General features: G+C 34.9%; 2 protein-coding genes across 2 annotated transcripts in view; both read left to right on the forward strand.

Moving 5' to 3' along the window:
- Positions 1-314: 314 nt before the first annotated feature.
- LOC112523209 (cyclin-U4-1-like) lies at positions 315-3,616 on the forward strand. Its single transcript, XM_025132722.1, has 2 exons — positions 315-683; positions 3,108-3,616. Exons 1-2 carry the CDS (start codon positions 349-351, stop codon positions 3,418-3,420), a joined length of 648 nt encoding a protein of 215 aa, XP_024988490.1. The 5' UTR covers positions 315-348; the 3' UTR covers positions 3,421-3,616.
- Positions 3,617-11,545: 7,929 nt separating this feature from the next.
- LOC112522360 (brefeldin A-inhibited guanine nucleotide-exchange protein 5-like) overlaps positions 11,546-23,323 on the forward strand; it is a 20,439-nt gene continuing 8,661 nt past the window's right edge. The window contains exons 1-22 of the mRNA XM_025131448.1: positions 11,546-11,838; positions 13,878-13,956; positions 16,059-16,311; positions 16,669-16,790; positions 16,892-16,950; positions 17,418-17,475; positions 17,553-17,637; positions 17,753-17,908; positions 18,049-18,107; positions 18,190-18,259; positions 18,344-18,412; positions 18,605-18,727; positions 18,851-18,904; positions 19,009-19,097; positions 19,362-19,458; positions 19,548-19,646; positions 19,750-19,938; positions 20,406-20,516; positions 20,595-20,779; positions 21,006-21,617; positions 22,044-22,461; positions 22,834-23,073. Coding sequence (XP_024987216.1) covers positions 11,727-11,838; positions 13,878-13,956; positions 16,059-16,311; positions 16,669-16,790; positions 16,892-16,950; positions 17,418-17,475; positions 17,553-17,637; positions 17,753-17,908; positions 18,049-18,107; positions 18,190-18,259; positions 18,344-18,412; positions 18,605-18,727; positions 18,851-18,904; positions 19,009-19,097; positions 19,362-19,458; positions 19,548-19,646; positions 19,750-19,938; positions 20,406-20,516; positions 20,595-20,779; positions 21,006-21,617; positions 22,044-22,461; positions 22,834-23,073 — 3,339 coding nt within the window. The 5' untranslated portion in view covers positions 11,546-11,726. The remainder of the gene's footprint in view (positions 11,839-13,877; positions 13,957-16,058; positions 16,312-16,668; positions 16,791-16,891; positions 16,951-17,417; positions 17,476-17,552; positions 17,638-17,752; positions 17,909-18,048; positions 18,108-18,189; positions 18,260-18,343; positions 18,413-18,604; positions 18,728-18,850; positions 18,905-19,008; positions 19,098-19,361; positions 19,459-19,547; positions 19,647-19,749; positions 19,939-20,405; positions 20,517-20,594; positions 20,780-21,005; positions 21,618-22,043; positions 22,462-22,833; positions 23,074-23,323) is intronic.

Genomic DNA, 23,323 nt, shown 5'->3' on the forward strand with positions numbered 1-23,323 from the left:
AAAAATCATACCGTAAAATAAATATATGTGAAATGAACACATTATAAAACAAATATATGTACGGAAAATAATTAAACCCGCAATAAAAATAACGAAATAATAATTTTGGGAAATAAAAAGTTTCACATTTAATCCATTTTTTTTATGGTCTATTAAAAGATTAAAAACTCGAAAGTCACATGGGGGACAGCCTGGTCATAATCCAAACTTATCAAAGGGTAGGGTGGTAATTTTACATATACCTACCTGCTAACGACCACCCCCTACTGTTGGTTTATATACTCGAAACACCCTTCTCTGTCTTCCTCGCTACCTCTGCTGAAGCTCTCTCTTTCTCTCTGTTCATCAATGGCGGACCTTGAGTGCCCGACAGTGATGAACAAGCTAATCACGTTTCTATCGTCTCTTCTTCAACGAGTAGCGGAATCCAATGATCTCAACCCTCGATTCCACCCGCAGAAGATCTCGGCTTTTCATGGTCTCACTAGGCCAACTATCTCGATCCAAAGCTATTTAGAGAGGATTTTCAAGTACGCCAATTGTAGTCCTTCGTGTTATGTTGTCGCATATGTTTATCTGGATCGGTTTACTCAGCAACAGCCTGCGCTTTCAGTCAATTCCTTCAATGTTCATCGATTGTTGATTACTGGAGTAATGGTTGCTGCGAAGTTCATGGATGATTTGTAAGTTATTTTCGCTTATAATTCGGTGTTCCTGTGTGAAATTGCTTTGCTTCTAGGGAATTCGAACTTATTTGGGATGCCATTTTTTTTTTATCGGAATTGGGGTTCATGATTCGAGAAATTGAGCCCCCAATTACGTGAGAACGAATGCATTTAACGAATTAACTCTATTGTCAGACAATTGTCTGGATCACATTATTGGAATCTCTTCAGTTGCCATTAGAGTTTTACTACTGCAGAAGTAGTTAATGAAGTTAAAATTAAATGAACTCCTAACAGAAAAAAGAAGGGGAAACGACAAATTCTTTGCTTCAAACCCCTGTTTGCTCTTTTGTGCTTTTGATTCGGATAAATTTTTGGAATCCATTGATAACAACTTCTAGTTTTCTTATGATCATGTGAGGTTTGTTCTAGGTTCAGAAATCAAGTCCATAACACATTCAGTAAATTGAATTTTGCAAAGACTCATGGTGCAAATAATCAATCAATTATGCATGAAGTGGTTGTAAGTAGTTCATTAGATGTTATACTTTTGTTTTCCTTTTGTCCCCCACCTCATGAATGATACCCAAGGCCAAGAAAAGCGTATAGCACCCACCACATTGTTAATCATGGGTGTTCCTTCATATCTTGGAGTTTAAGTTCAACAAATCTTTAAAGTCAATTAGGGTAGATTGGTGGTTTGATTAAATACATCAATAATGCTAAAAGAATCACAAATGTTTGTATCATTACATTCCAAATGCATCAATCATACAAGTAACATTTACCTTACACTTAAGATAATGAACATTTTGTTCCAGTCTTTTTAGAAACCCTGTTACATATGCACCTGTCTATCAAAACTAGAGAGCTAGGGAGAAGGGATTATTGGGCTTAAATATCATAACTGTGATAAAATAGTCATTGTTAGGCTAAAGGTTAAAACACACGTGTACACACACAATATATATATATATATATATATATATAGGGGAGCGATCAAATGCAAACCACTCAATTTGTACAAACCGTGCAAACCGCATTCAACCAATCATAATTTTTCATTTTGTTCATTTTTTTGTAATTATGAGAGGTTGATTAATCATTTTTATTGTGGAGGGTGTTAATCATAGATATTATCATCTTCATTATTTTAATTTTAGAGAAATACATGAAACAGTTTCATTAATGTTAGAGAAATACATGAAACAGTTTCATTAAGTATTATATGAAACAATTTCACAACCATATATGAAACAACTTCATCAAAAAAAGTATTATATGAAATAATTTCACAAGATTAAACAATTTCATGAAAAAATTTCATAAGATTAAACAATGAAATCGACAGATGAAGGTGGTTTGCACGGTTTACACAAATGAGGGCGGTTTTCATATGATCACTCCTCTATATATATATATATATATATATATATTGGGTAAAGACTAAAACATTATAACCTTAAAGTTTTGAGGACCCTATTCCATAAATATAAAAAGATTTCCATATAGTAAATTGTCTTCAACTTCAATCCAAATTGGAGTATAAAACCAGTGGCTTTCCCTTTTCTCAATTGCAGTGGTGAATTCCAAGGGTAGTCCTACTGTATTGACTTGCACTTTATGCAGCAAAATTTGTACAACTTCATATCTTATGGTAACATATTGTATGTTTAAGGTCAACTGATGTATACCTATGGTTGATTAAATACATTTAAAGATTTACTATAAAAGTCTGGCAAATTTTGGCATCATTGTACCTAATGTTATCATTGACTTGTAGGAAGCCAAATAAAATCACAATGGTATCATTCTTATGTAGTAAAACTGGCTTCAACTTTAATCCAGTTTGGAGTATAATTGTAGTGGTGCTCCTATTTTCAGCTGAATGGTCAATTTTAGCATAAATCATGCTAAAGTGATAGTCTTTTATGTATAAAAGATCGTAAATTTGTATCTTAGAACCAAAGTTTGAATATTAGAAGTCGGTCAAGATATTTTAGTGGTTGATTATGTACAAATGTTAAAAAATGCCCAAAATATAATATTATCACATTTGAAATATGTCATTACTTGTACAAGCAAATAACACATATTTACATTAGACGCAAGATATTTATAAAATCCAAGTGGCTTTGACTTTAAGCGATGTTGAAATTTGATAATAATAGTCCTCCCTAATTTTAATCATAACGATAATTGACTTATCTTTTATATAATAATTTAATTAAATTTATACTGAAAACGTAAAAAGATTCATATATATGGTAATTAGACCAAAAACATCAACAATTAGTGATACACCAAAAATCTTGCTATGATATATAGTATGTGTGCTTTTTTCATTGATTCAATTATTTAAATACAAAAATATCAATTTGCCTAGTAATTAATAGTAGTAATTAACAATGCCTTTTTATGTGTGAACTTATTTTCTTGCAGATATTACAATAATGCATATTATGCAAAAGTTGGAGGAATCAGTACAACAGAAATGAATTTTCTTGAAGTGGATTTCTTATTTGGATTAGGGTTTCAATTGAATGTCAACCCCACCACTTTCCACACCTATTCTTCATATCTCCAAAGAGAAATGTTGCTACTTCAACCACCATTAGATCACCATCATCTCATTACATCACCATCATCTTCTTCATCTTCATCATCATCATCATCATCATCATATAAATCATCAATATCATCAAAGCTCCTTTATGAAGATGATCATCAACAACAAGAAGTGGCAGCAGTGTAATACTCAATCTCTTTTCTTTTTTTGAAACTGAATCTTGAGCTTGAATTATATGTGTTTTTAGGTAGATTTGTAGATTATTTGATATGGGTTTAGCAAGTTAAACCTTTTTTATGGCAGTTTTTTTTTTTGGGAGTGTATTTGACTTTACTTGATTGGTGGTATATACAAATTGGATGCTTTTTTTTCCCTCTTTACCTTATTCATCATAAGATATTGTATTGTAGTATACGTCATGCACAAAAACCTCAGATCATGTTATAAGTCTATAGAATTTTCGAGAGAGATACATATTATTAGTTCAGTACAGATACGTTCAAGATGACAAATACTTAGACTGTACACCATGCATATGTTATATGATTCGGGACTATCTATCATATATTGTGGATCTCTATAGTTTTATGAAATTTTAAATCGTTATATATATAACAAACACACACGCGTGCGCGCGCACACACACACACTATTAGTTCAAACGCATGTCTGTGTTTATATGTACAAACATATGAAATTTTTGACGTCTAATTCATTAATGGTAGGGTTAAACTATTGCTGAGTTGTTTTTGTTAGAACATCATAGATTCATTTTGTAAGAAAAACGGGTTTGGTTTCACACGCGATTGCAATATCATCCTTAAAAATCAACCATCATAAAATATAAACAATATTATATGAGAGTTATAATGATTTATTAAATAAAATACAAAAAAAAATACCCATTTTTGATAAAAAGAAATAAAAAAGAAAAAAAAAAGGTGACAAAAAAGGGTAGTTTTGTAGAAGTTGTTATTGATTCTTTTGGGGAACAGTACACGTGGTTTCATGTACATTTATAGTTGGCCATGTGCAATGTTGATACCCACATTCAAAGATACCACTACAAACCCTATAGTTGCTATAAAAACATATAACAAGATTTTTATAAATATTGTAAAATATAAAAATTTAAAATTTAATATATATATATATATATATCTATACTATATTATAAAGTATTTGACAAAAACTCTTAAAAACAATTATTTAAGCATTATGTATTGCTATATAATGTGAATTACTTAATTTTCAAATTTACAATTTCTCAATGCTTGTGTACAAGTACAACTTATTGAAACACTTAAGCGGGGTTTAGATAACCTCAATCTTCCATCAAGAGCTAACATTCATTCATATCGTTATGAGTCGCTAACCTTCATCCATATCCTGATATCTATCGATTTCAACAAATTTAAAAATGGGTATACATATGATTTGATACTAAAATTGATACATTTTTTTTCAAAATTTTATGATACCTTCAAATTTATATTTTATTCAATAAATAAAAACATTATCGTTTTTCCAACACCACATAAAATCGTATTATAACATTGACAAAGACAGAATAAAGCTGCATTGCGCGAGTATCCTTCTAGTATGTGTATATATATACATATATATATAATTTTACAGTTTTTTTATTTTAAAGATTTTAAATATATTTTCCGTCCATATGGTTTATAAATAAAAACTGCGATTTCAATCTCCGTTCTCTCAAAATTACGGATTTACGGTTTTTGTACTTGCATGGTTTGAAATTAAGTATAAGAACGGAAACAATGATTGTAAATCACAATGGCAAAAAACAACGATACATCATAAATCGTAAGGACGAAAACCATATTTAAAAGTATAAAAATAAAAAATAAAAATAATACCTAAACCCTAAACCCTAAACCCTAATAATAACATTCTTTAGAACCGAAAATAAAATAAAAACCTTGTCTTAATACATTTAATTTTAAGAATTTTCCTCGGTAAAAATAATTAAAAAAATAATAATTTCTCTTTTGTAGGTAATCATTTTTTGAGAGTTCTCTAAATTTTAAGAATTTCACCTTCTCTCTTACTTTTTCAGTTCTGAAGAAGGTTTTGAAGAATCTGTTAAAGTAAAAATGTAAAAAATCTTCATTTTAAAGAATCTGTTGAAGCCTCTTATATTATTATTCATTATATAAAATATAATAATTATCAAAATAAAATATTTCTCCCTGTCTAAAATAGATTTTAGAGATTTAGCTCTGAATAAACTAATTAAATTTACAGTGATATATCATAATCCTTTGTTTAGTGATACATGAGATCTTAAGTAACCATCAATTATTTGATATTTAATAATAATTCAATAATAATGACGAAATTGTTTGATTTATGAAAAAATGTAGTTTTTTTATTGAAAAGGTGACATTTTAACGAGTGATCGCTTTGATTTAATACCAATAACAGATATCAATTGAACTGATAACGATTGAAATTGCCAATAAAAAGCAAATATGTAAGTTCTGTTTGTTGGGGAATTTGGTTTTTTGTTTTTTGATAAACCCGGATATCCAACCCGTTATGCGAACCGACTAATCTCAGGACCACCTGCTTTGCAGATAGCCCGGAGTCACTGCATTTGAACTTACGTGGCCACAACGGGATTTTTATTTCTCATTGGATTTGAACCTGTGACCTGTTACTTTTGATATTTGGAGTCGAGCTCAAACCAATCAGGCACCACCCTTATGGTTGAATCTGGTTTTTATGGTCGTGAAGATTTGTATAAGTTCCTGGATTCACGTTTCAAATACTATGTTTCTTCCTTAGATTGCCTTCTGTTAACACAAATTTAGTGTTGAGATAATCTAGAAATTTCATACATAAAGTAAGGCACAAACTCGTGTATCTATATTCACGAGATCAACGTCTATGTATTTATACCAGATATTGACGTTCAGTGGTTCATATGTAACTACAAATGCTAACGGATAATATTTAGCAACATTTACAACCGACTCATAGCCTCTCAGTCAGAAGCACCGTACCAAGAGTTGAAACCCTAATTAGAGGCTCTCAGAATCACCAACCTTAGTAAACAATTCAATGTTCAGAATCTCTGGATGGAAGATGGAAGGTTAAGAGGCTCTGGACTAGACTTGAGCTGAATGAAGACTCTGGGGTTGTTTGTTTACCTCTTAATAGTTTTATTAAGAGACAACCTCTGAATCGTTAAGAGATGAATCTTGTTTGACAAAAAAGAAAAAAAAATCTGTCTTTTAATGGTTCTAAAACCTTCTGAATGATTTTGTATCATGGATCTCCCTTAACCATTAAAAGCCCTAATTTCATTGTACACAATTATCAAACAATTATATTTTCATTTTGCACTATATCATGAGAGCCTCTTAATCATTCTGACCACTTAAATAATTCTGCACCAAATCATTCAGTAATTGTCAAACAGCCCATTAGAACACCTGATTAGAAGGATCAGAGGCTCTGAGTCCAATGGCTATGAACAACACTTATGCAAATTTAGCTAAGTGAAGGAACAACTTCAAGGAGGTTTCTAGCCTTCTGTAATTCATCCAGATCGTCCCAAAAGCATGGATGGACCTATGTATGTGGTATAAGGTGGCACATGCCATCGTATTATTTCTCCGTCGAAGGGTAAAAAATTAGGTTTCGTGAACGGTGCAACCGTATTAATTTGTTGTGTGCCACCGTATGTAATTTACCACAATGAAAACAAGTTTTATTTGGTAGAGTTGGTTTGCAAGGCTTATATTTCACCCTACACCCAAGCCCGAATCATGTTAGTGTCATTTTCCGTGTATATACGACATGGAAAATGAAGATCCCAACAATCGTAGATGGGTTCTGGTTTAACGTTGAAAGGATTCTGCATCTTGAAGTTGCTTGTTGTAAGAAGATGAGACACTGACATGTTTTGTTCATCGGTATTTGTCTCGAGGCCGGTTTACCAAATGCTTATCCAGGTAAGCGCTTACCAAGTAACATTACATCATCGGATGAATATAATAAGGACCAAGAATCTTACCTGGTAAGAGCGAAACAAGGATCAAGAGTCTTACTTAATTGGTATGTGAGGTCAACGACTCTTACCATGGTAAGCGCTTACCGGGTAAATTATTGTATACTATGTTGTTTTGGTGGACTAAAATCTTACTCGATAAGTACATAATAGTGTTAAATTTTACTGGTAAAATCGTTCGATGTGTTTTTAGCCAGATTTCATCTATGAGGGATTTTTTAAGTTTTTTTTTTGTGTTGATTTCAAGATATTTTTTTGGTTTATTCAAGAGAAATTTTTGGTTAATTTCGAGGGAAGAATCTTACTCGGTAAAAACAAAGGTAGGGATCGAGAGTCTTACTCGGTAAGTGAGGGCAACGACTCTTACCATGGTTAGCGTTCACCGGGTAAATTGTTGGATACGATTATGTTCTAGTGGACTAAAATCTTACCTGATAAGTGAGGGCAACGACTCTTACCATGGTTAGCGCTCACCGGGTAAATTGTTGGATACGATTATGTTTTAGTGGACTAAAATCTTACCCGATAAGTGAGGGCAACGACTCTTACCATGGTTAGCGCTCACCAAGTAAATTGTGGGATACGATTATGTTCTAGTGGACTAAAATCTTACCCGGTAAATAAGTGATAGTGTTGAATTTTACTGGTAAACACTTAGATACAATGGCCCCTTAGATACAGTGGTGGCTAAAAATTTTGTTAACACGTCTAAAGGCGTCATATAAACTTATCATAACACTTTCATGGGACCCACAATTGTTTGGTCCTGTAAACTTAAGTCCTTTAAAACAATCTTGAAACATACCCTTGGCCCACATAGCATCAGAAGGAAGCATTTTACATCGTATTTCATTTGGTTAGAAGCTTACAGTAATTTTATTTCCAATAATTTAAATTTCCAGCACTTGTCATTGTGGCGACCTTGCTTTTCGTCTTTAATGCAATTTATCTTTGGGTACCTTTTCTCTTTTATTATGTCTTTTTCTTTTAAGCATGAACTAGACCCTCCTTTTGGTGTATGCTTAAGCCATACCCAAGAGGTAACATGTAACATCTGGGTGTTACCACTTTATGTTAACTTTTCGGTTTGGTCATTCAAGTTAGAGTTTTAACTCAATACGAAAAATCTTAGGTCTTTGACCTAAAGATGGACGATTTCGAAATACATCTCGAGTGACCAAGGAGGTTTCATAAAATCTTCAGCAATTACATAGAAATATGGATTTTTCCATAACTTTCACTAAGATTCAACATATCGGTCGAGTTGTGTGTCATAAAAATATGTGCATCTCTCTCGATACTAGTGGAACTAAAATTTTCGAGATCTAATTTGTAAAGTTGACAAACTGTAAGTTAGCAGTTGTAGGCACTTTGTGACTGGACTTTGGCCACAACCCATTACGATTTACTTTCGAAAAAAAGATGTCATGATGAGTTATTTTGTGGCTAGTTCTTTCAACCATCTTGTTGCTGTTGTACCTTTAGGGTGTGTTTGGTGCGCTGGACAAGGTGAGACAGAACAGAACAGAACACATTTGTCCTACGTTTGGTGTGACTTAATATGGAACTAAATAAAACTAACTAGTACAAGGATGGGACGGGCTTGTTCTCTCTTTACCCCTGGAACTAAGTGGAACACAAAAAAATTTACGAGACTACCCCTTCCCCCTTTCTTCCCCACATAGCACCATCTCCTCTCGGCGCCCCTGCACCTGCCAAAGACGGCGACTCCATCGCACCCTTCATCAATCGGCGACGGCGACATCCCCCATCGACGGCGACATCCCTCCCCATCGACGGCGCTCGCTTCCTCCCCATCGACAACGACGACCACGCTTCTCCTCCCCATCGACGGCGACATCCCCCATCGACGACATCTCCTTCATCTCGACGACGACAGGTACCTTCATCTACCGGTCTTCCCCGTCGCTCCTTCATACAACAGGTACCTTCATCTCCTTCATACGCAGACACGGTCTTGATTCGATTTAGGGTTTGATATCGATTGAGCTAAATCGGCTGTTTGATTCGATTTAGAGTATGATCTGTATGAATCGATTTAGGGTATGATATGTATGAATCGATATGTACGAATCGATTTGCCCTATGTTCGATTTGCTGTTTGATTCGATTTGCTATGTTCGATTTGCAATGTATGATTTGCTGTTCGAGTTGCAATGTATGATTTGCTGTTCGATTTGCACTGGGGGTAAATTGGTCATTTCCACCAGTTCTGTTCTGTTCTGTCATGCCTTACCAAACGCTGAACAGCTGTCCTGTCCTGTCCTGTCCTGTTTGTGCACCAAACGCACCCTGGAAAAGTTTGCACTTATACCGCTTTTTATTACTTATTGTTAGCTAATATTATAAATCACCAGATCACTCTCAAAACAGTTAATTTTATAAAAACCAAAACTTGCACTGGAAGTTCGTGGAAATCTCAAATTCTCAGTTGATCAGTCCATGTAGGTACGAAATTGGTACTATATCATTATATTATTTGAAGATGAACATATTGAGCAATATGTACTTGCACTGTCACTGTAATGACACAATGCCCACATCTACGGGCATATATACTTGCTATCATCTATCATTATAAAATGCTTTCAAAAGAAAATAAAAAATATGCATTGTATTTTTTTTTTGATTAACCTGGATATCCAACCTGCTATGCAAGTCGACTAATCTCAGGGCGATCACTTGCTTTGCAGATAGCCCGGAGTCATCGCATTTGAACCTCCATGGCCACAAGGGGATTTTTATTTCTCTTTGGATTTGAACCTGAGACCTTCTGGTACTTTGACATTTGGAGCCAAGCTCAAACCAATCAGGCACCACCCCTTATGGTTAAATGCATTGTATTTTTACATCAAGAGTTATTGGCAGATGAAGAGATGTCAGTTTAGGGGACCGAAAGCAGTTCTCCATGAATGTAATTATATTTTTGTAAAACATAATACTTGAAAAATGTGTTCGAAAAATATTTTTGAAAGTTGAACTAGGAGAAAGAGATGACAATTTAGGGAAAAAAAAAATCCAGTCCTATCTAAATTATGGTATGACTGTGTACATTTTTTACTTGATACATGTTTTATCTGGTAATAAAACCTGATCTTTATTTGGTTCAACTAAAAAGAGCCGATAGGGTCGACTGCCACGATTCGGTTTGGATTGTTGATGTTAGAGCCTCGTCCGCAATGCTCGGTCGAAATACCCAACTCTAAAAAATCAAAATCATTCTCACAAAACACCCGTCGTAAAGAGCACGAAAATCCTTATCATGGTCGTACGTAGGATAAGAGGATCCTTGATTATGGTCGTGAACAAGGCAACGACACAATCCACAAAAAAACGGACCATGGTAGTCCTTATTACAAATGTAGTATGTCTTAGTGGCCTTTTACCAATTACCATATGTTAAGCGAGTAAGTGTTTATCAGGTAAAAAGTCACCATCTTCACTCACTTACAGACTAAGATTTTAAATGACATAGTAACATTGTTGGTAAGTGTCTTTTACCCATAAACACTGATCGATTAAGACTTACCATTCTCACTTATCAAGCAATTATTTTTGTTCTTACCATACTCATCTGATAAGATAAGTGTTTGGTAAACGACTTCTAAGAGAAACACAAACTATTCATCAGATGGTGGTGTTAGGATGATCCATGGCGACCATTAAAACAAATACAGTATTAAAATTATATCAAATAAGGATCGATTGATAATTTTTTAGTTTTGTAACGATATGTTTTTATTGTGTTCCGTTTGACACCAAAATCCATCAATCAAATACAAACATTTGATAATATTTTAATCCATCAAAACAACATCGTATGCAACAGTTTACCTGGTAAGCACTTACCGTAGTAAGAGTCGTCGTTCTCACTTACCGGGTAGGACTCTTGGTTCTTGTCTTGCTCTTACCGGGTAAGATTCTTACCACGGTATGCGGTTACCGAGTCGTCGTCCTCACTTACTAGGTAGGACTCTTGGTCCTTGTCTCGTTCTTATTATGTAAAATTCTTGGTCTTTGCTATATTCATACAGTAAGGTAATGTTACTTGGTAATCAGTTACACAGATAAATATTTGGTAAACGGATTCGTAGACCTGTTATTAATCAAATATCTTAAAACTTATGAACTCAAATCGGAAAGAATGAATCTCTTATCTCGAATAAAAGTCTTAAACCCACAACTTTGGGGGTTTTCTATTTCTTTATTCTTTTTGTTAATTGGTGGTTCCTTCGTCTTCAATAAAACTTGAATACGTGATCCACCATAGACAACTAGAGATCTCAGAGCGCCAGAGCTTGATCTCATCTCACAAGTGAACTCAACTCATTGCTCTTTTATTCCAACTCAAACCAAGATCTCTGGCGATCAGAGCAAAAAGATCGACCGTCAATTGGAAGTATTTCATCAGAAAGATTGTAAATCGAAGATGGCCGGAGGTGCTGCTGGAGGTTTTATTACTCGAGCATTTGAATCAATGCTCAAAGAGTCTTCTGGAAAGAAGTATACTTCTCTTCAGACCGCAATCCATTCTTATTTAGGTTTGTTGTTTGATCTCTCTGATTTCTTTCGAATACCCAGATCTTAAATTTGATTTTAATGCGTCTTTCTATTTCTATAATTCATAAGAACTTCGACAGTTTGTTGGTGGTCGAGTCAATTACATGCCTCTATCAATTACCAATGTCTGCATCGATTTCGAGAATAAAGGGATCCACGCTTGAATTTTGATACGGACCTAGTATTTCTCTGATGCAAGGGGTGTATTGTTGGGGATTGAACTCGCTGGGTAGGCAACAAAGTATCACTTTTAATGCATAGAGTACTAGCAGACTGGATTTCCTATATTTGTACAAGTAGAAAATTAGATCAATCTTAAATGAGAGAGTGAAGGTGTGGCAAAAACATAATTTCCTGGCACAGTAGACATATTGTTCATTTGGCATCAACATTGTTTTACTTTTTGTGTACTAACTTGACATCAATATTGTTCTATTTGGTGATTTTGTTACAAGGATGAATAGTTTTCATATTGTTACAGATAAGGTTTTTAATCCACATTAGTTTGGGGGTTGGAAGGTAACTTGTTTGACATAAAAATCAAAGTCTAACTCATTTTGTTCTCTATATGCCATCAGAACTTGCTTTGAATTTTTACTTTTACTCGTATGTAGTTGGTTAGAAACTTCAATAATTTGGTTCTTGAGTATGCCGTCTCCGACAATTAAAGTATTGGTTTGTAATGGCTTGCACTTTCGATAGTGGGAGAAAGAAGCACTTTGATAGGAGTCAGCAGTTTAAGTAGATCGATAGGATAACTAAATAAGTCAAAGGACCTTGATATGAGTAGCACATGTTCAATACAGCTGTATTGATATGTATTGGTAAAATGTAAGGTCTGTACTATTGTTTCAAGTGTTTCAGACAAGTGTATGTTCAGGTTGTAAGAAAAATAATGATAAGTTGGAACTTATTCTTTTTCCACTGTATTATTGTGATGGTTGACGGACTTTGTTGGGATCAATATCACATGCTCACAATAATAGTTTCAAGAACTGAAAAAACCAAATGCAGTATTTGTTTGGGTCAAAAGTTTTCTTACATACATGATTGCTGCTGGGATTCTTATTATATCTTGTGAATTTCAATAATACATTCAAAAAAGAAAGGCTTGGCTCCTATTACACAAAGAAACCCAGACAGAAAATGGATAAGACAAGAAAATTATCATCCTAGCAACTTATCTGTTGTAACCGCTTTCTATAGTTCATATCAGGCTCTATACTATTTCTGTTTTGGGCATTTGGATAGGAGCAATACACAATTCCTCGTGCTGCTGGTTTATATTGAAATGATAGGTTGAGTAGTCTAGTAATAATCATCTAAAGTGCCCAAAGTCCAGCTGTTATTAGATTTGAAAGATCGTCTCGAAACCGTTTTTACATAATCACCGTGATTCGCCTTTCATATTGTAGTTGGGATTTTGATCTGAATAAACCTCTTGACTCTAATCTACAATCTTTCATTTTTTCTGCAAAACCATTTTACATGATCTAAATGTCTCTCCAGAGAGAGATATAGTCGTTTACATTAAATTACATTATTTAAAGTTCTAACTTGAAACCAGTTTCTAGACGGTTGAAAAAGAAACTTAGACATACAAGAGACTGGAACACTCAAAAGTCAATGGAATGATGTGCAATGTTCGGTGATGCAAAGGGAGATTTTAATCATCAAGTTTATGTGCTCCTTTCTGACATGCAGTAAAGTCATCACACTTCCATGGGTGTTGTAGTCATTCTAAGAAGTAAATCTTAATATTTAAGATAGATTAAGTTAGTAACATCACTGCTGTACCCAATACAGCGCACCTCGAACTTTTCATGCAATATGCAACAAGCCAGCATGAAAAGCACAGGAGTCCGTGCCTTGTTGGCGTTTAGATTTAGAGGCTGTCCATAATTGTTATTTCCATAATCTTTGTAAACTAGTTGATATTGATGCTCTTTCATGCTTGGGTTTCTTTATATTTTTGTTGATTTCGTCATATATTAATTTCCGGTTCCCCTTGCATTTTCAGAAAATTCAAAAGAGATCAGTAAAGAGGTGACATCAAGTGATGCCAACAAAGTGACAGCTTCAGATGGAGGAGATAAAAGGTGCTTACCCTATACAGTCATAAGTGGATGCATAGACCCATTATTATTTGCATCTTTTTGGTTGCCCATATTTTGCTGCAATTGCTTGCTTCTGATCCTTTCTCTCTCTCTCTCTCTCTATCTCTCCCTCTCTCTTTGCTTCTCTTTCTTGCTTGCTAACCCAGTTTTACTTCATTGTATGTCCGTGTATATATACATGCTTGTGTCATGAATTATGATATTGAAGACTCCAAATTTTAGATTAAATTGGAATATGCCGCTGAAAAGAGTAACAGAGAAGCTTACCAGCGATTTATCAGCAAAGAGGAAGTGAAATGTAGAAAAAACCAACATATGGTTAAAAATTAAGAAGCAAAAAAGATGCACCTCTCCACAAAACCTGATGGTACCAAGATCAAGTGACATATTAAAAATTTGAAAAAGAATATTTATGTTTATCATGAGTTGGGGTTTATGATCTACTCCTTCCTTCCCAAAAAATGGAGCTCTTATACAAACATAAAACTGCAGGACATCTAGCGTTGTTGTGAGGTTTCAAACTTTCAATGTTGTGGATCTAATGTTTGCATGTTCTCTTTCTGAGGGTTCACAACATATGTCATATCTAGAAACTTCAAACATTGTGTTTGAATAGAACTTTTAAAACTTTGAGCTCTATTGGATAGAGTGTGATAAGCCAAGTTCAATTAAATGGCAAAAAGTGATCCAGGACAATAAGATACACGATTCAAGAAAGTTGAACAATAATCAACAAATATGAAATTGTTAAATATGATTGAAATATTAGTCTTTTGATAAGAGTCTCATTTATTAAGAAACAACCCAAAACCAAGAATGTAAGTGTTTTTTGAAAGGTTGAGAACTCATTTAGCTCCTCTATTTCAGGACATATTGAAGTCACTTGGCTTATTTAGTCCAGGACAAACAAAGCATATTAGAAAACCTTAAAGGATTTATTAGCTTGACCGCAAGATATATTTGTTTAAGCTTTACTCTTTATAAACTCTAGAGTAATGTTCTAGATAGCATCAAGTGGAGCTAGGTTGTTGACGATGCTCTACAAAACGTTATGCGAAGCTAAGTGGTCAGTTGACCTTCTAGTTTTTAACCTTCTAAGAGGGGATTAAGCAGACATGCAATAGTCATTTTAATATATGAAATATAACTATTTTGAGATGACATAATATAATTAGATCATGAGGAAATTGGACAAGTGATTTGTGATTTCTTCCACAATTCCATAGATTAGCCGATTTAGAAAAAATTTCCCCACGTTCCACAGATTAGGTGTAATGATATAACATATACACTAATATGACTTCTAAATTTTATTGTACCACTATACATTTGCTCTCTAATTCATTGATAGACAGAAATAGTCGGATAGAAACATGGAGGGAGAGAGAGAATGACAGATTAGATGGAGAAGGGGAAAGGTTTTTTGGTAATGAATCCCACAACTACTGTAGAAGTATAATCGCGTTTTTACTTTTACATTAGAGCATTTGATGGTTTTATAACTTTTGGAGACAAGTTGGCTTGTGGCTAAATATATAGAAAGCAAAAAGCCTTTGTCAATTACTTAAAACACTTAGAATGCATGAATACGTACATGTTTAATAGGTTGGAATGGCTCCTCAAATTGTTTTTTGGAAAATTGAGCAGGTTTTTACGCTATTGCCAGTTTAGTACAAACTAGAAAGGGTATGCTAGAGGCCATTTATACAAATTTTCCAATTAAGATATGTAGTAGTATATCTAGCCGCGGGCCTTCATGTAAGCATTCTCTCTACTCCTTGGGGGGTAGAGGAAAGGTCTGCCTACATACCACCCTTCCCAGACCCTACTCTGTGAGATTTGCTGGGTTCATTTGGTTTGGTTTCTGTGTAGTAGTATACATTTTTAGCCTAAGACTATTGCAAAGAGTATTTGTATTTTCTCAGAATGGTGGGATTTTAATAAATACTGTGACTTTAGATAAACTTTGATGCTGCAAATCAATAATCTTCGCTTTAGATTAGGTCCTATTATCTGAGAGGGCACATATCTTAACAGTTATTTAATTACCATTGGTTCATTCTACAAATCATATGTTGTTGCAGTGTGCCTGATCCCGATGATGGAACTGCAAGAACTGAAGTGGAGGCAGATGCAACACCTTCAGCTTCACATGATACCGAGGAGGCAGAAATTGCTGGTGCTCAGGCAGCATCAGGTGGAAATGTCAAGACGACCTTGGCTAGTGCTGGGCATACTTTGGAAGGAGCTGAGTCAGAGCTTGTCCTTAATCCACTTCGGCTTGCATTTGAGACCAAGAATCCCAAAGTCCTTGAGCTTGCATTGGATTGCCTTCATGTATGTAAATTTTGTTCGGTTCTAGCTTTTTCAAAGGCAGGCTTCACCATATCATTGATTATAAAGGTGGAATCCCTGCAACAAAAACTCTTATACTAACACCTAGGAGTGGGAGAAGCATATAAAACAACCCCAACGAAAGGGGAAGGAACAGAAGCCAACCCCTAGCCAGACTAACAAAAATTCAGAATGCAGTAGATATGTTAGCATCCTTTGTTTTACGCTACAACAGTTCAAGTGTTTCACATTTTCCAGCCCATTTATGTTTTGCACAAAGATTTGTGAAGGTTCTGTTTAATGTGCTTTAAAAAGAAATATGTTTGTAAAGTTATTCACGTAAAGAATTTCTAAGTGCAGAAACTCATTGCGTATGATCATCTGGAGGGTGATCCTGGTCTAGAAAATGGTAAAAATGTTCCTCTATTTACAGAGATTCTGAATATGGTATGCAGTTGTGTGGATAATTCATCACCGGATAGGTAATTTGTTCGTCAAAATTTATCTTTATTCCTTTCTTTTGACGCATGATTTTTCTCCAAGAATGTCATTTTAATGATAAGTTCTGAGGACATTCATGCAGTACAACTCTTCAAGTGCTGAAAGTGCTACTTACTGCTGTCGCATCCACCAAGTTTCGAGGTAATCTAAACATTCGAAGGGATATTTTTTCTTTTTCTCATTATGTTGTGAAATACTGGCACCATGCAAGAGGAATGTGGCTAGCATAAGGAATTGTTACAAAGGATGGACAGATTACATGGTATAGGGGTATATGTGTGTGTATTAAACATTATCTGCTTTTTCCTATTATTATCTCCTACCGCCCAAAGGATAATATCTAGAAATCATTTGATAAAATATTTACTGGGGACTTGGGAGCTCCTTTTCCCACATCAATTCACAACTTGGCTGACTTATTGCATTACTAACATTATTTCACCCATGGAAAAGAAAACCTGAACAATTTTCTTCACGTTAAATATCTAGTGTTTACAAAAGAATAGTTAGTACTCACAATAGGAAAACATCTTCGTGCAACTAAGACACTTGGTAATACTCAATAGATAGTTGGGTTCTCTTATTTGTATTCACTTTCTTATATGCAGTTCATGGGGAAGCATTACTGGGGGTAATAAGAGTGTGTTACAACATTGCTCTTAATAGGTAACTTTTAGTATTTATTCAGAGTTCGTTTCACTTTTGGCAAAGTGAATTAACTGATATCTCTTGTGAATACTTAGTAAAAGTCCTATCAACCAAGCTACATCCAAGGCTATGCTAACTCAAATGATCAGCATAGTATTCAGGCGAATGGAAACATATCTGGTTTGTAATCAGAACTCTATGTTCATTGTTGTTTTTGTTGTTCTACCACAAGAAGAAAGCAGCATACTCTAGTACTCTACTCTAAATTTTAATTTTTGTCTCCCTTGCAATTCAGATGTCTTCACATAAAAGAAGTGGTTCATCCCCGAAGGTTGAAGAAAGTTCTTTAGGTGAGGAGAATGGTCAAAAGATAACTCCTGGTGAGGTGAACGACACTCCTCTTGCATCTTTGCAGGAGCTGCATAATCTTGCTGGTGGGACTGACATAAAGGTGCTCAGATGCTCATTCTTTTAAACCATGTGTTGTTAAATCAAGTTCATGCTTTTTATGCTTCCTCTGATTCCGATATTTTTGGGTCATTTGCCGTGTGATATCAGTCAAGATAAGATGTTATGCCTTTTGTTTTACAGGGCCTGGAGGCAGTTCTTGACAAGGCTGTGCAACTTGAAGACGGTGGAAGGACCACACGGTATATATATGCATAGAAATTATTATTTCACTTGTATGAGTTATGTCAATGCTGATACTTTGACTTCTATTTTATTCTTAAGTGGGATTGACCAAGAGAGCATGAGCATTGAACAACGTGATGCTTTGCTCCTTTTTCGCACCCTCTGCAAGGTTCACATTTTCTCGTATGTGCTTCTTGTAGACTTTTGGCTACAAAGTTTCTGGGATATTTTGGTTTAATTTAGGTTATTGCAGATGGGTATGAAGGAAGATAATGATGAAGTTACTACAAAAACACGTATTCTGTCTCTCGAACTCCTACAGGTTAATTCCAGCAATGATAACATATGCTTTTACTGCTAGATTCTTTTAATTGGATCCTTGATCCTATTTGTTCTGATATTGCAATCATTTAAAAGATTGATGTCAGACTCATAATTTATTTGCCCTTTTTTTCTCTTTATAAGTTAATGTGGACGGATGTCTTAAACATAGTCTAAGAGATGGATTTTGCAGGGGTTGTTGGAGGGGGTTAGTCACTCCTTTACTAAGAGCCTCAATATCATCGACTCCGTGAAAGCTTACCTATCATATGTGTTATTACGCGCATCAGTGTCACAATCTCCAGCGATCTTTCAGGTAAGTTGGATGCTTTCATTAAAGTATTTTTGTTTCTTCTTTGATTCATCAGGAAATTCTCTTGCTTATTTTTTATAATACATGTCTCTATTTACAATATACTTTTTTTACCCATCTTGGCAGTATGCAACAGGGATTTTTGCCGTGCTACTGTTGCGTTTTAGAGAAAGCCTTAAGGTACCCACAAAGTTTCGATGGCAAACCTTCATATTCTTTTTCTATGAACGTGCTATATTCATGTCACGGTAATGCAATCAAATATGCTTAAATTTCATTTTCAGGTTGAAATTGGCATCTTCTTTCCGCTGATCGTTTTGAGATCTTTGGATGGCTCAGAATACCCACTCAACCTCAAATTAAGTGTTCTTCGGTATGATTTTTTTTCTCAACCTATGCTTCATATTTGGTTTCAAGGCTTGTTTTCATGGTATCATACCTCTCTCAGATTTTCTGAAAATTATGACCCTTCTCTGCAAAGACAATTTGATTTACCTTGAACAGACATTATCAACCTCTAACAATTTACTAAATGAAATGGGACTTATAAGGCTTGTAGGTTCATGCCTACACATAGATTGTAGATACATCTAGTTGTATTTCATTATACTTCTATACTCACGAAAAAATCTCACAGGATGCTGGAGAAAGTTTGCAAGGATCCACAGATGCTCGTTGATCTCTACGTGAACTATGATTGTGATCTTGATGCTCCAAATTCGTTTGAAAGAATGGTAATTTATCAGCAACACCCATGAGTTTAGCATGTTTTCTTAGTGTTTGAATATGTATATGATTCTTGTTATCTTGTCTTCACATTTAGGTGACAACTCTATCGAGAATCGCCCAAGGGACTCAAAGTGTGGATCCAAACTCAGTTAATGCTACTCAAATTGGATCAATCAAAGGCTCATCACTTCAGGTTTGTATATCCTTGTGAAAATTTAATTTTTTGCTTTCTCTTTCTACGGGATCAAATGATGTTTCATGTATAGATGTGTTACGTTTTGTCCTATATCTTTTAGTGCCTCGTGAGTGTGTTGAAATCACTAGTTGATTGGGAGAAGGTGCGGAGAGAGTCAAAGCAGAGTAAAGACCAAAAATCTATTGAGGAAGAGTCTTCAGCTGCAGAGTCTCAAGGCAGGAGTGACTTGGCAAATAACTTTGAGAAAGTTAAAGCTCATAAATCTACCATGGAAGCTGCAATATCTGAGGTACTTGATACTCCCTCTATGCCAAGAAAGAGATAAACGGTTTCACTTCTGAGCTCAAGGAACTTCTTTTCTACTTAAAAACTGATTCAAATACCCCAGAATTTCAATGGAAGTGAAATTGGATACTACAGTAAGCTTTCTAATGATATTACCAGTTTGGAAATGTTTGTATTAAATTCATTATCATACCCGTCTTAACCTTTTCTATTTCCAACATATGAATTTTGACTGCATAAACAAAATGTGTACTTCTTTGGGAACAAGGGAGTAATATATTTTAGCTACATATTTCCACTGTTATCATCTAAAACGATGAGTTTGCAAGAAACAAGTGTGTAATTAATTATCGCTAGTCTGCATGACTGTAACATGGTGGACTTCTCAAAGTTCAAACTGCATATAGATTGGTGTTTTGTAGTGTAATTGAGCTTTATGAGGAAGTGATTTCAATTATCAATGAACTGCAGTTCAACCGTCATCCTGTAAAGGGAATTGAATTTTTGAAAACAAATAGTTTGGTGGAGAATACACCAGTTTCAGTTGCTCATTTTCTCAGGAATACACCCAGCTTGGACAAGGTACAGTTTTTCATATAGAACAATTTAAGGTCCATGCAGAATTAGCTTTTCATCACCATTTTGTGTCCGAACTTTCAGGCTATGATCGGTGATTACTTGGGTCAACATGAAGAGTTTCCTCTTGCTGTAATGCATGCTTATGTTGATTCTATGCATTTCTCTGGAATGAAATTTCATACTGCAATCCGTGAATTTCTTAGAGGTTTTCGGCTTCCTGGTGAAGCACAGAAGATAGACCGTATAATGGAAAAATTTGCAGAGCGGTAAGCGTCTTTTTTTACATTTTCTTTTGTACAAGTTATCATTCCTCGTACTCCTTGACACCCATGAAAAAGATGTTACCAGTAGTCAGTTATATGGTTAAATTTGACTGTAAAATATTTTCCATAAGATCATTTTCTTTGAACTTCTATCAGAACTATCATCAAGCAGGCCCCCTTTCGTATATCTAGCTATAAGTGTTTCTTGTATGGTTTGCTGTCTTTGCAGTTACTGTGCAGATAATCCAGGTCTTTTCAAGAATGCAGACACCGCTTATGTTCTTGCATATGCAGTTATAATGTTAAACACTGATGCTCATAATCCAATGGTGTGGCCTAAAATGACCAAGGCCGAGTTTGTGAGAATGAATGCCACAAATGATCCGGAAGAATGTGCACCAACAGAACTTTTGGAGGAAATCTATGATTCTATTGTTCAAGAAGAGATAAAAATGAAGGATGACACTGCAGGTATGGGGAAAAGCAGCAAAAAGCCAGAAGCTGGCATTATTGGTATTCTTAATTTGGCTCTCCCGAAACAGAAAAATCAAACCGACACACAATCTGAGAGTGAAGCTATTATCAAACAAACGCAAGCAATTTTTAGGAACCAAGGAGCGAAAAGGGGTACATTTTATACATCACATCAGATTGAGCTCATAAGACCAATGGTCGAAGCTGTAGGTTGGCCGCTGCTTGCTACATTTGCAGTAAGCATGGAGGAAAGGGAGAATAAACCTAGAGTTTTTCTCTGTATGGAAGGTTTCAAAGCAGGAATTCACATTACACATGTGCTTGGGATGGATACCATGCGCTATGCATTTTTGACATCACTGATCAGGTAATTCCAATATTTTTATAGCATGTTCTTGGTCCCTCCTTTCACTATTCTTCTCACTCCAATAAAAATTGCAATATTTTGCTAGAATATTTGATGGACATTGCTAAGATTTATTTTTTGTAAGTTTCTCATTATAATTATTACAAATAAATCAATGGTATTGATTTGAGACCAAAAGATTCCTCTAGTATGGCTTTATTGAAGGGTATTTTAGTTATTTGACAAATAATCAAGCAATTTCCTTAAGACTATGTGCCAAGTCAAACATTTCAATTTTCATGGGATGGAGGGAGGTAAGTTCATCCCTTTCATTCATATGTAATTTTTGATAAATGAATTTTTTTACTTCCTAAATTAATTAGACATAATTATATAGATGACAGTCTTGATGCATTCCCACAATATTATCTTTTATGCCTGTTGCAGATTCACTTTCCTACATGCACCGAAAGATATGCGTAGTAAGAATGTTGAAGCATTACGGACTCTGCTGGATATAAGTGACTCGGAGCCTGATGCGCTTCAAGACACTTGGAATGCAGTTTTGGAGTGCACCTCTCGTCTAGAGTATACCATATCTACTCCTGCTATGGCTGCTACGGTCATGCATGGATCTAACCAGATCTCTAAGGATGCGGTTCTTCAATCCCTCCGGGAATTGGCTGGGAAACCATCTGAACAAGTTTTTGTAAATAGTGTTAAACTCCCTAGTGAGTCAGTGGTGGAATTTTTTACTGCTCTATGTAATGTCTCAGCCGAAGAATTGAAGCAAAATCCAGCCCGTGTTTATAGCTTACAAAAGCTTGTGGAGATCAGTTATTACAATATGGCTCGTATACGCATGGTAATCACTTCATCCATTCAAACAGCCGCTCTACACTATGGGGTAGAGGTCGTCTGCATACATCTTAATTCTTAACCCACAGACCCCACCTTCGGGTGAGATATACTGGGCTTGTATGGTTTGCTTTGGTTTATTAAAGTAATTTAATAATATGTATGTGTTTGTATATTATATATGTCGATGTTGTGTATTATATTGAAGTCTTTTAAGCTTAAAAAAATTTATCCCGTTTTTTAACCAGCTTAGCTACCATACTGTCTTTGTGGTTTCTTTTCCATTTAGCCTGTGAAATATCTGTAGGCTCTTTCTATGGATGTCAAGGTTACCTCTATTTTTCACTTTTGAATGATTAAAAAATATTTGTATTTCCAGGTATGGGCAAGAATATGGTCTGTCCTTGCTATTCATTTTATTTCTGCTGGGAGCCATCATGATGAAAAGATTGCAATGTACGCTATAGATTCTCTAAGACAACTTGGCATGAAATACCTGGAGCGTGCGGAACTTGCCAATTTTACATTCCAAAATGATATCTTAAAACCGTTTGTTGTGCTAATGCGAAATAGCCGGAGTGAATCAATCCGAAGGTTGATTGTCGATTGCATTGTTCAGGTAAGTCTACCTTAGTATAATATATATATATTCTATTCCAGGAATAAAGATATCTTTTGGCCTTTGAGGTCCAATGGACCATGTTTCAACCTCCAATTTTATTACAATACATCATAAGTTCTGTAAGTAAAACAAAATGTAAATGTTGGATTTACTTTCAAAACCCATGTCGATTTTAAGTTCAAAATGTAATCATTAAGTTATAGTTTTTTTCTTCTTTTCTTCTTTTTCCTCTTTTTTTGTTGTTTTT

Source organism: Cynara cardunculus, assembly GCF_001531365.2.
Source record: "Cynara cardunculus var. scolymus isolate 2C chromosome LG 12, CcrdV1, whole genome shotgun sequence".
Taxonomy (NCBI): Eukaryota; Viridiplantae; Streptophyta; class Magnoliopsida; order Asterales; family Asteraceae; genus Cynara; species Cynara cardunculus.

Excerpts from the sequence above, each read along its gene's own strand:
- LOC112523209 (XM_025132722.1), top strand. The coding sequence starts at position 349 with ATGGCGGACCTTGAGTGCCCGACAGTGATGAACAAGCTAATCACGTTT. Across the intron at positions 684-3,107 it reads GCGAAGTTCATGGATGATTT|ATATTACAATAATGCATATT; the intron begins GTAAGTTATTTT and ends ATTTTCTTGCAG.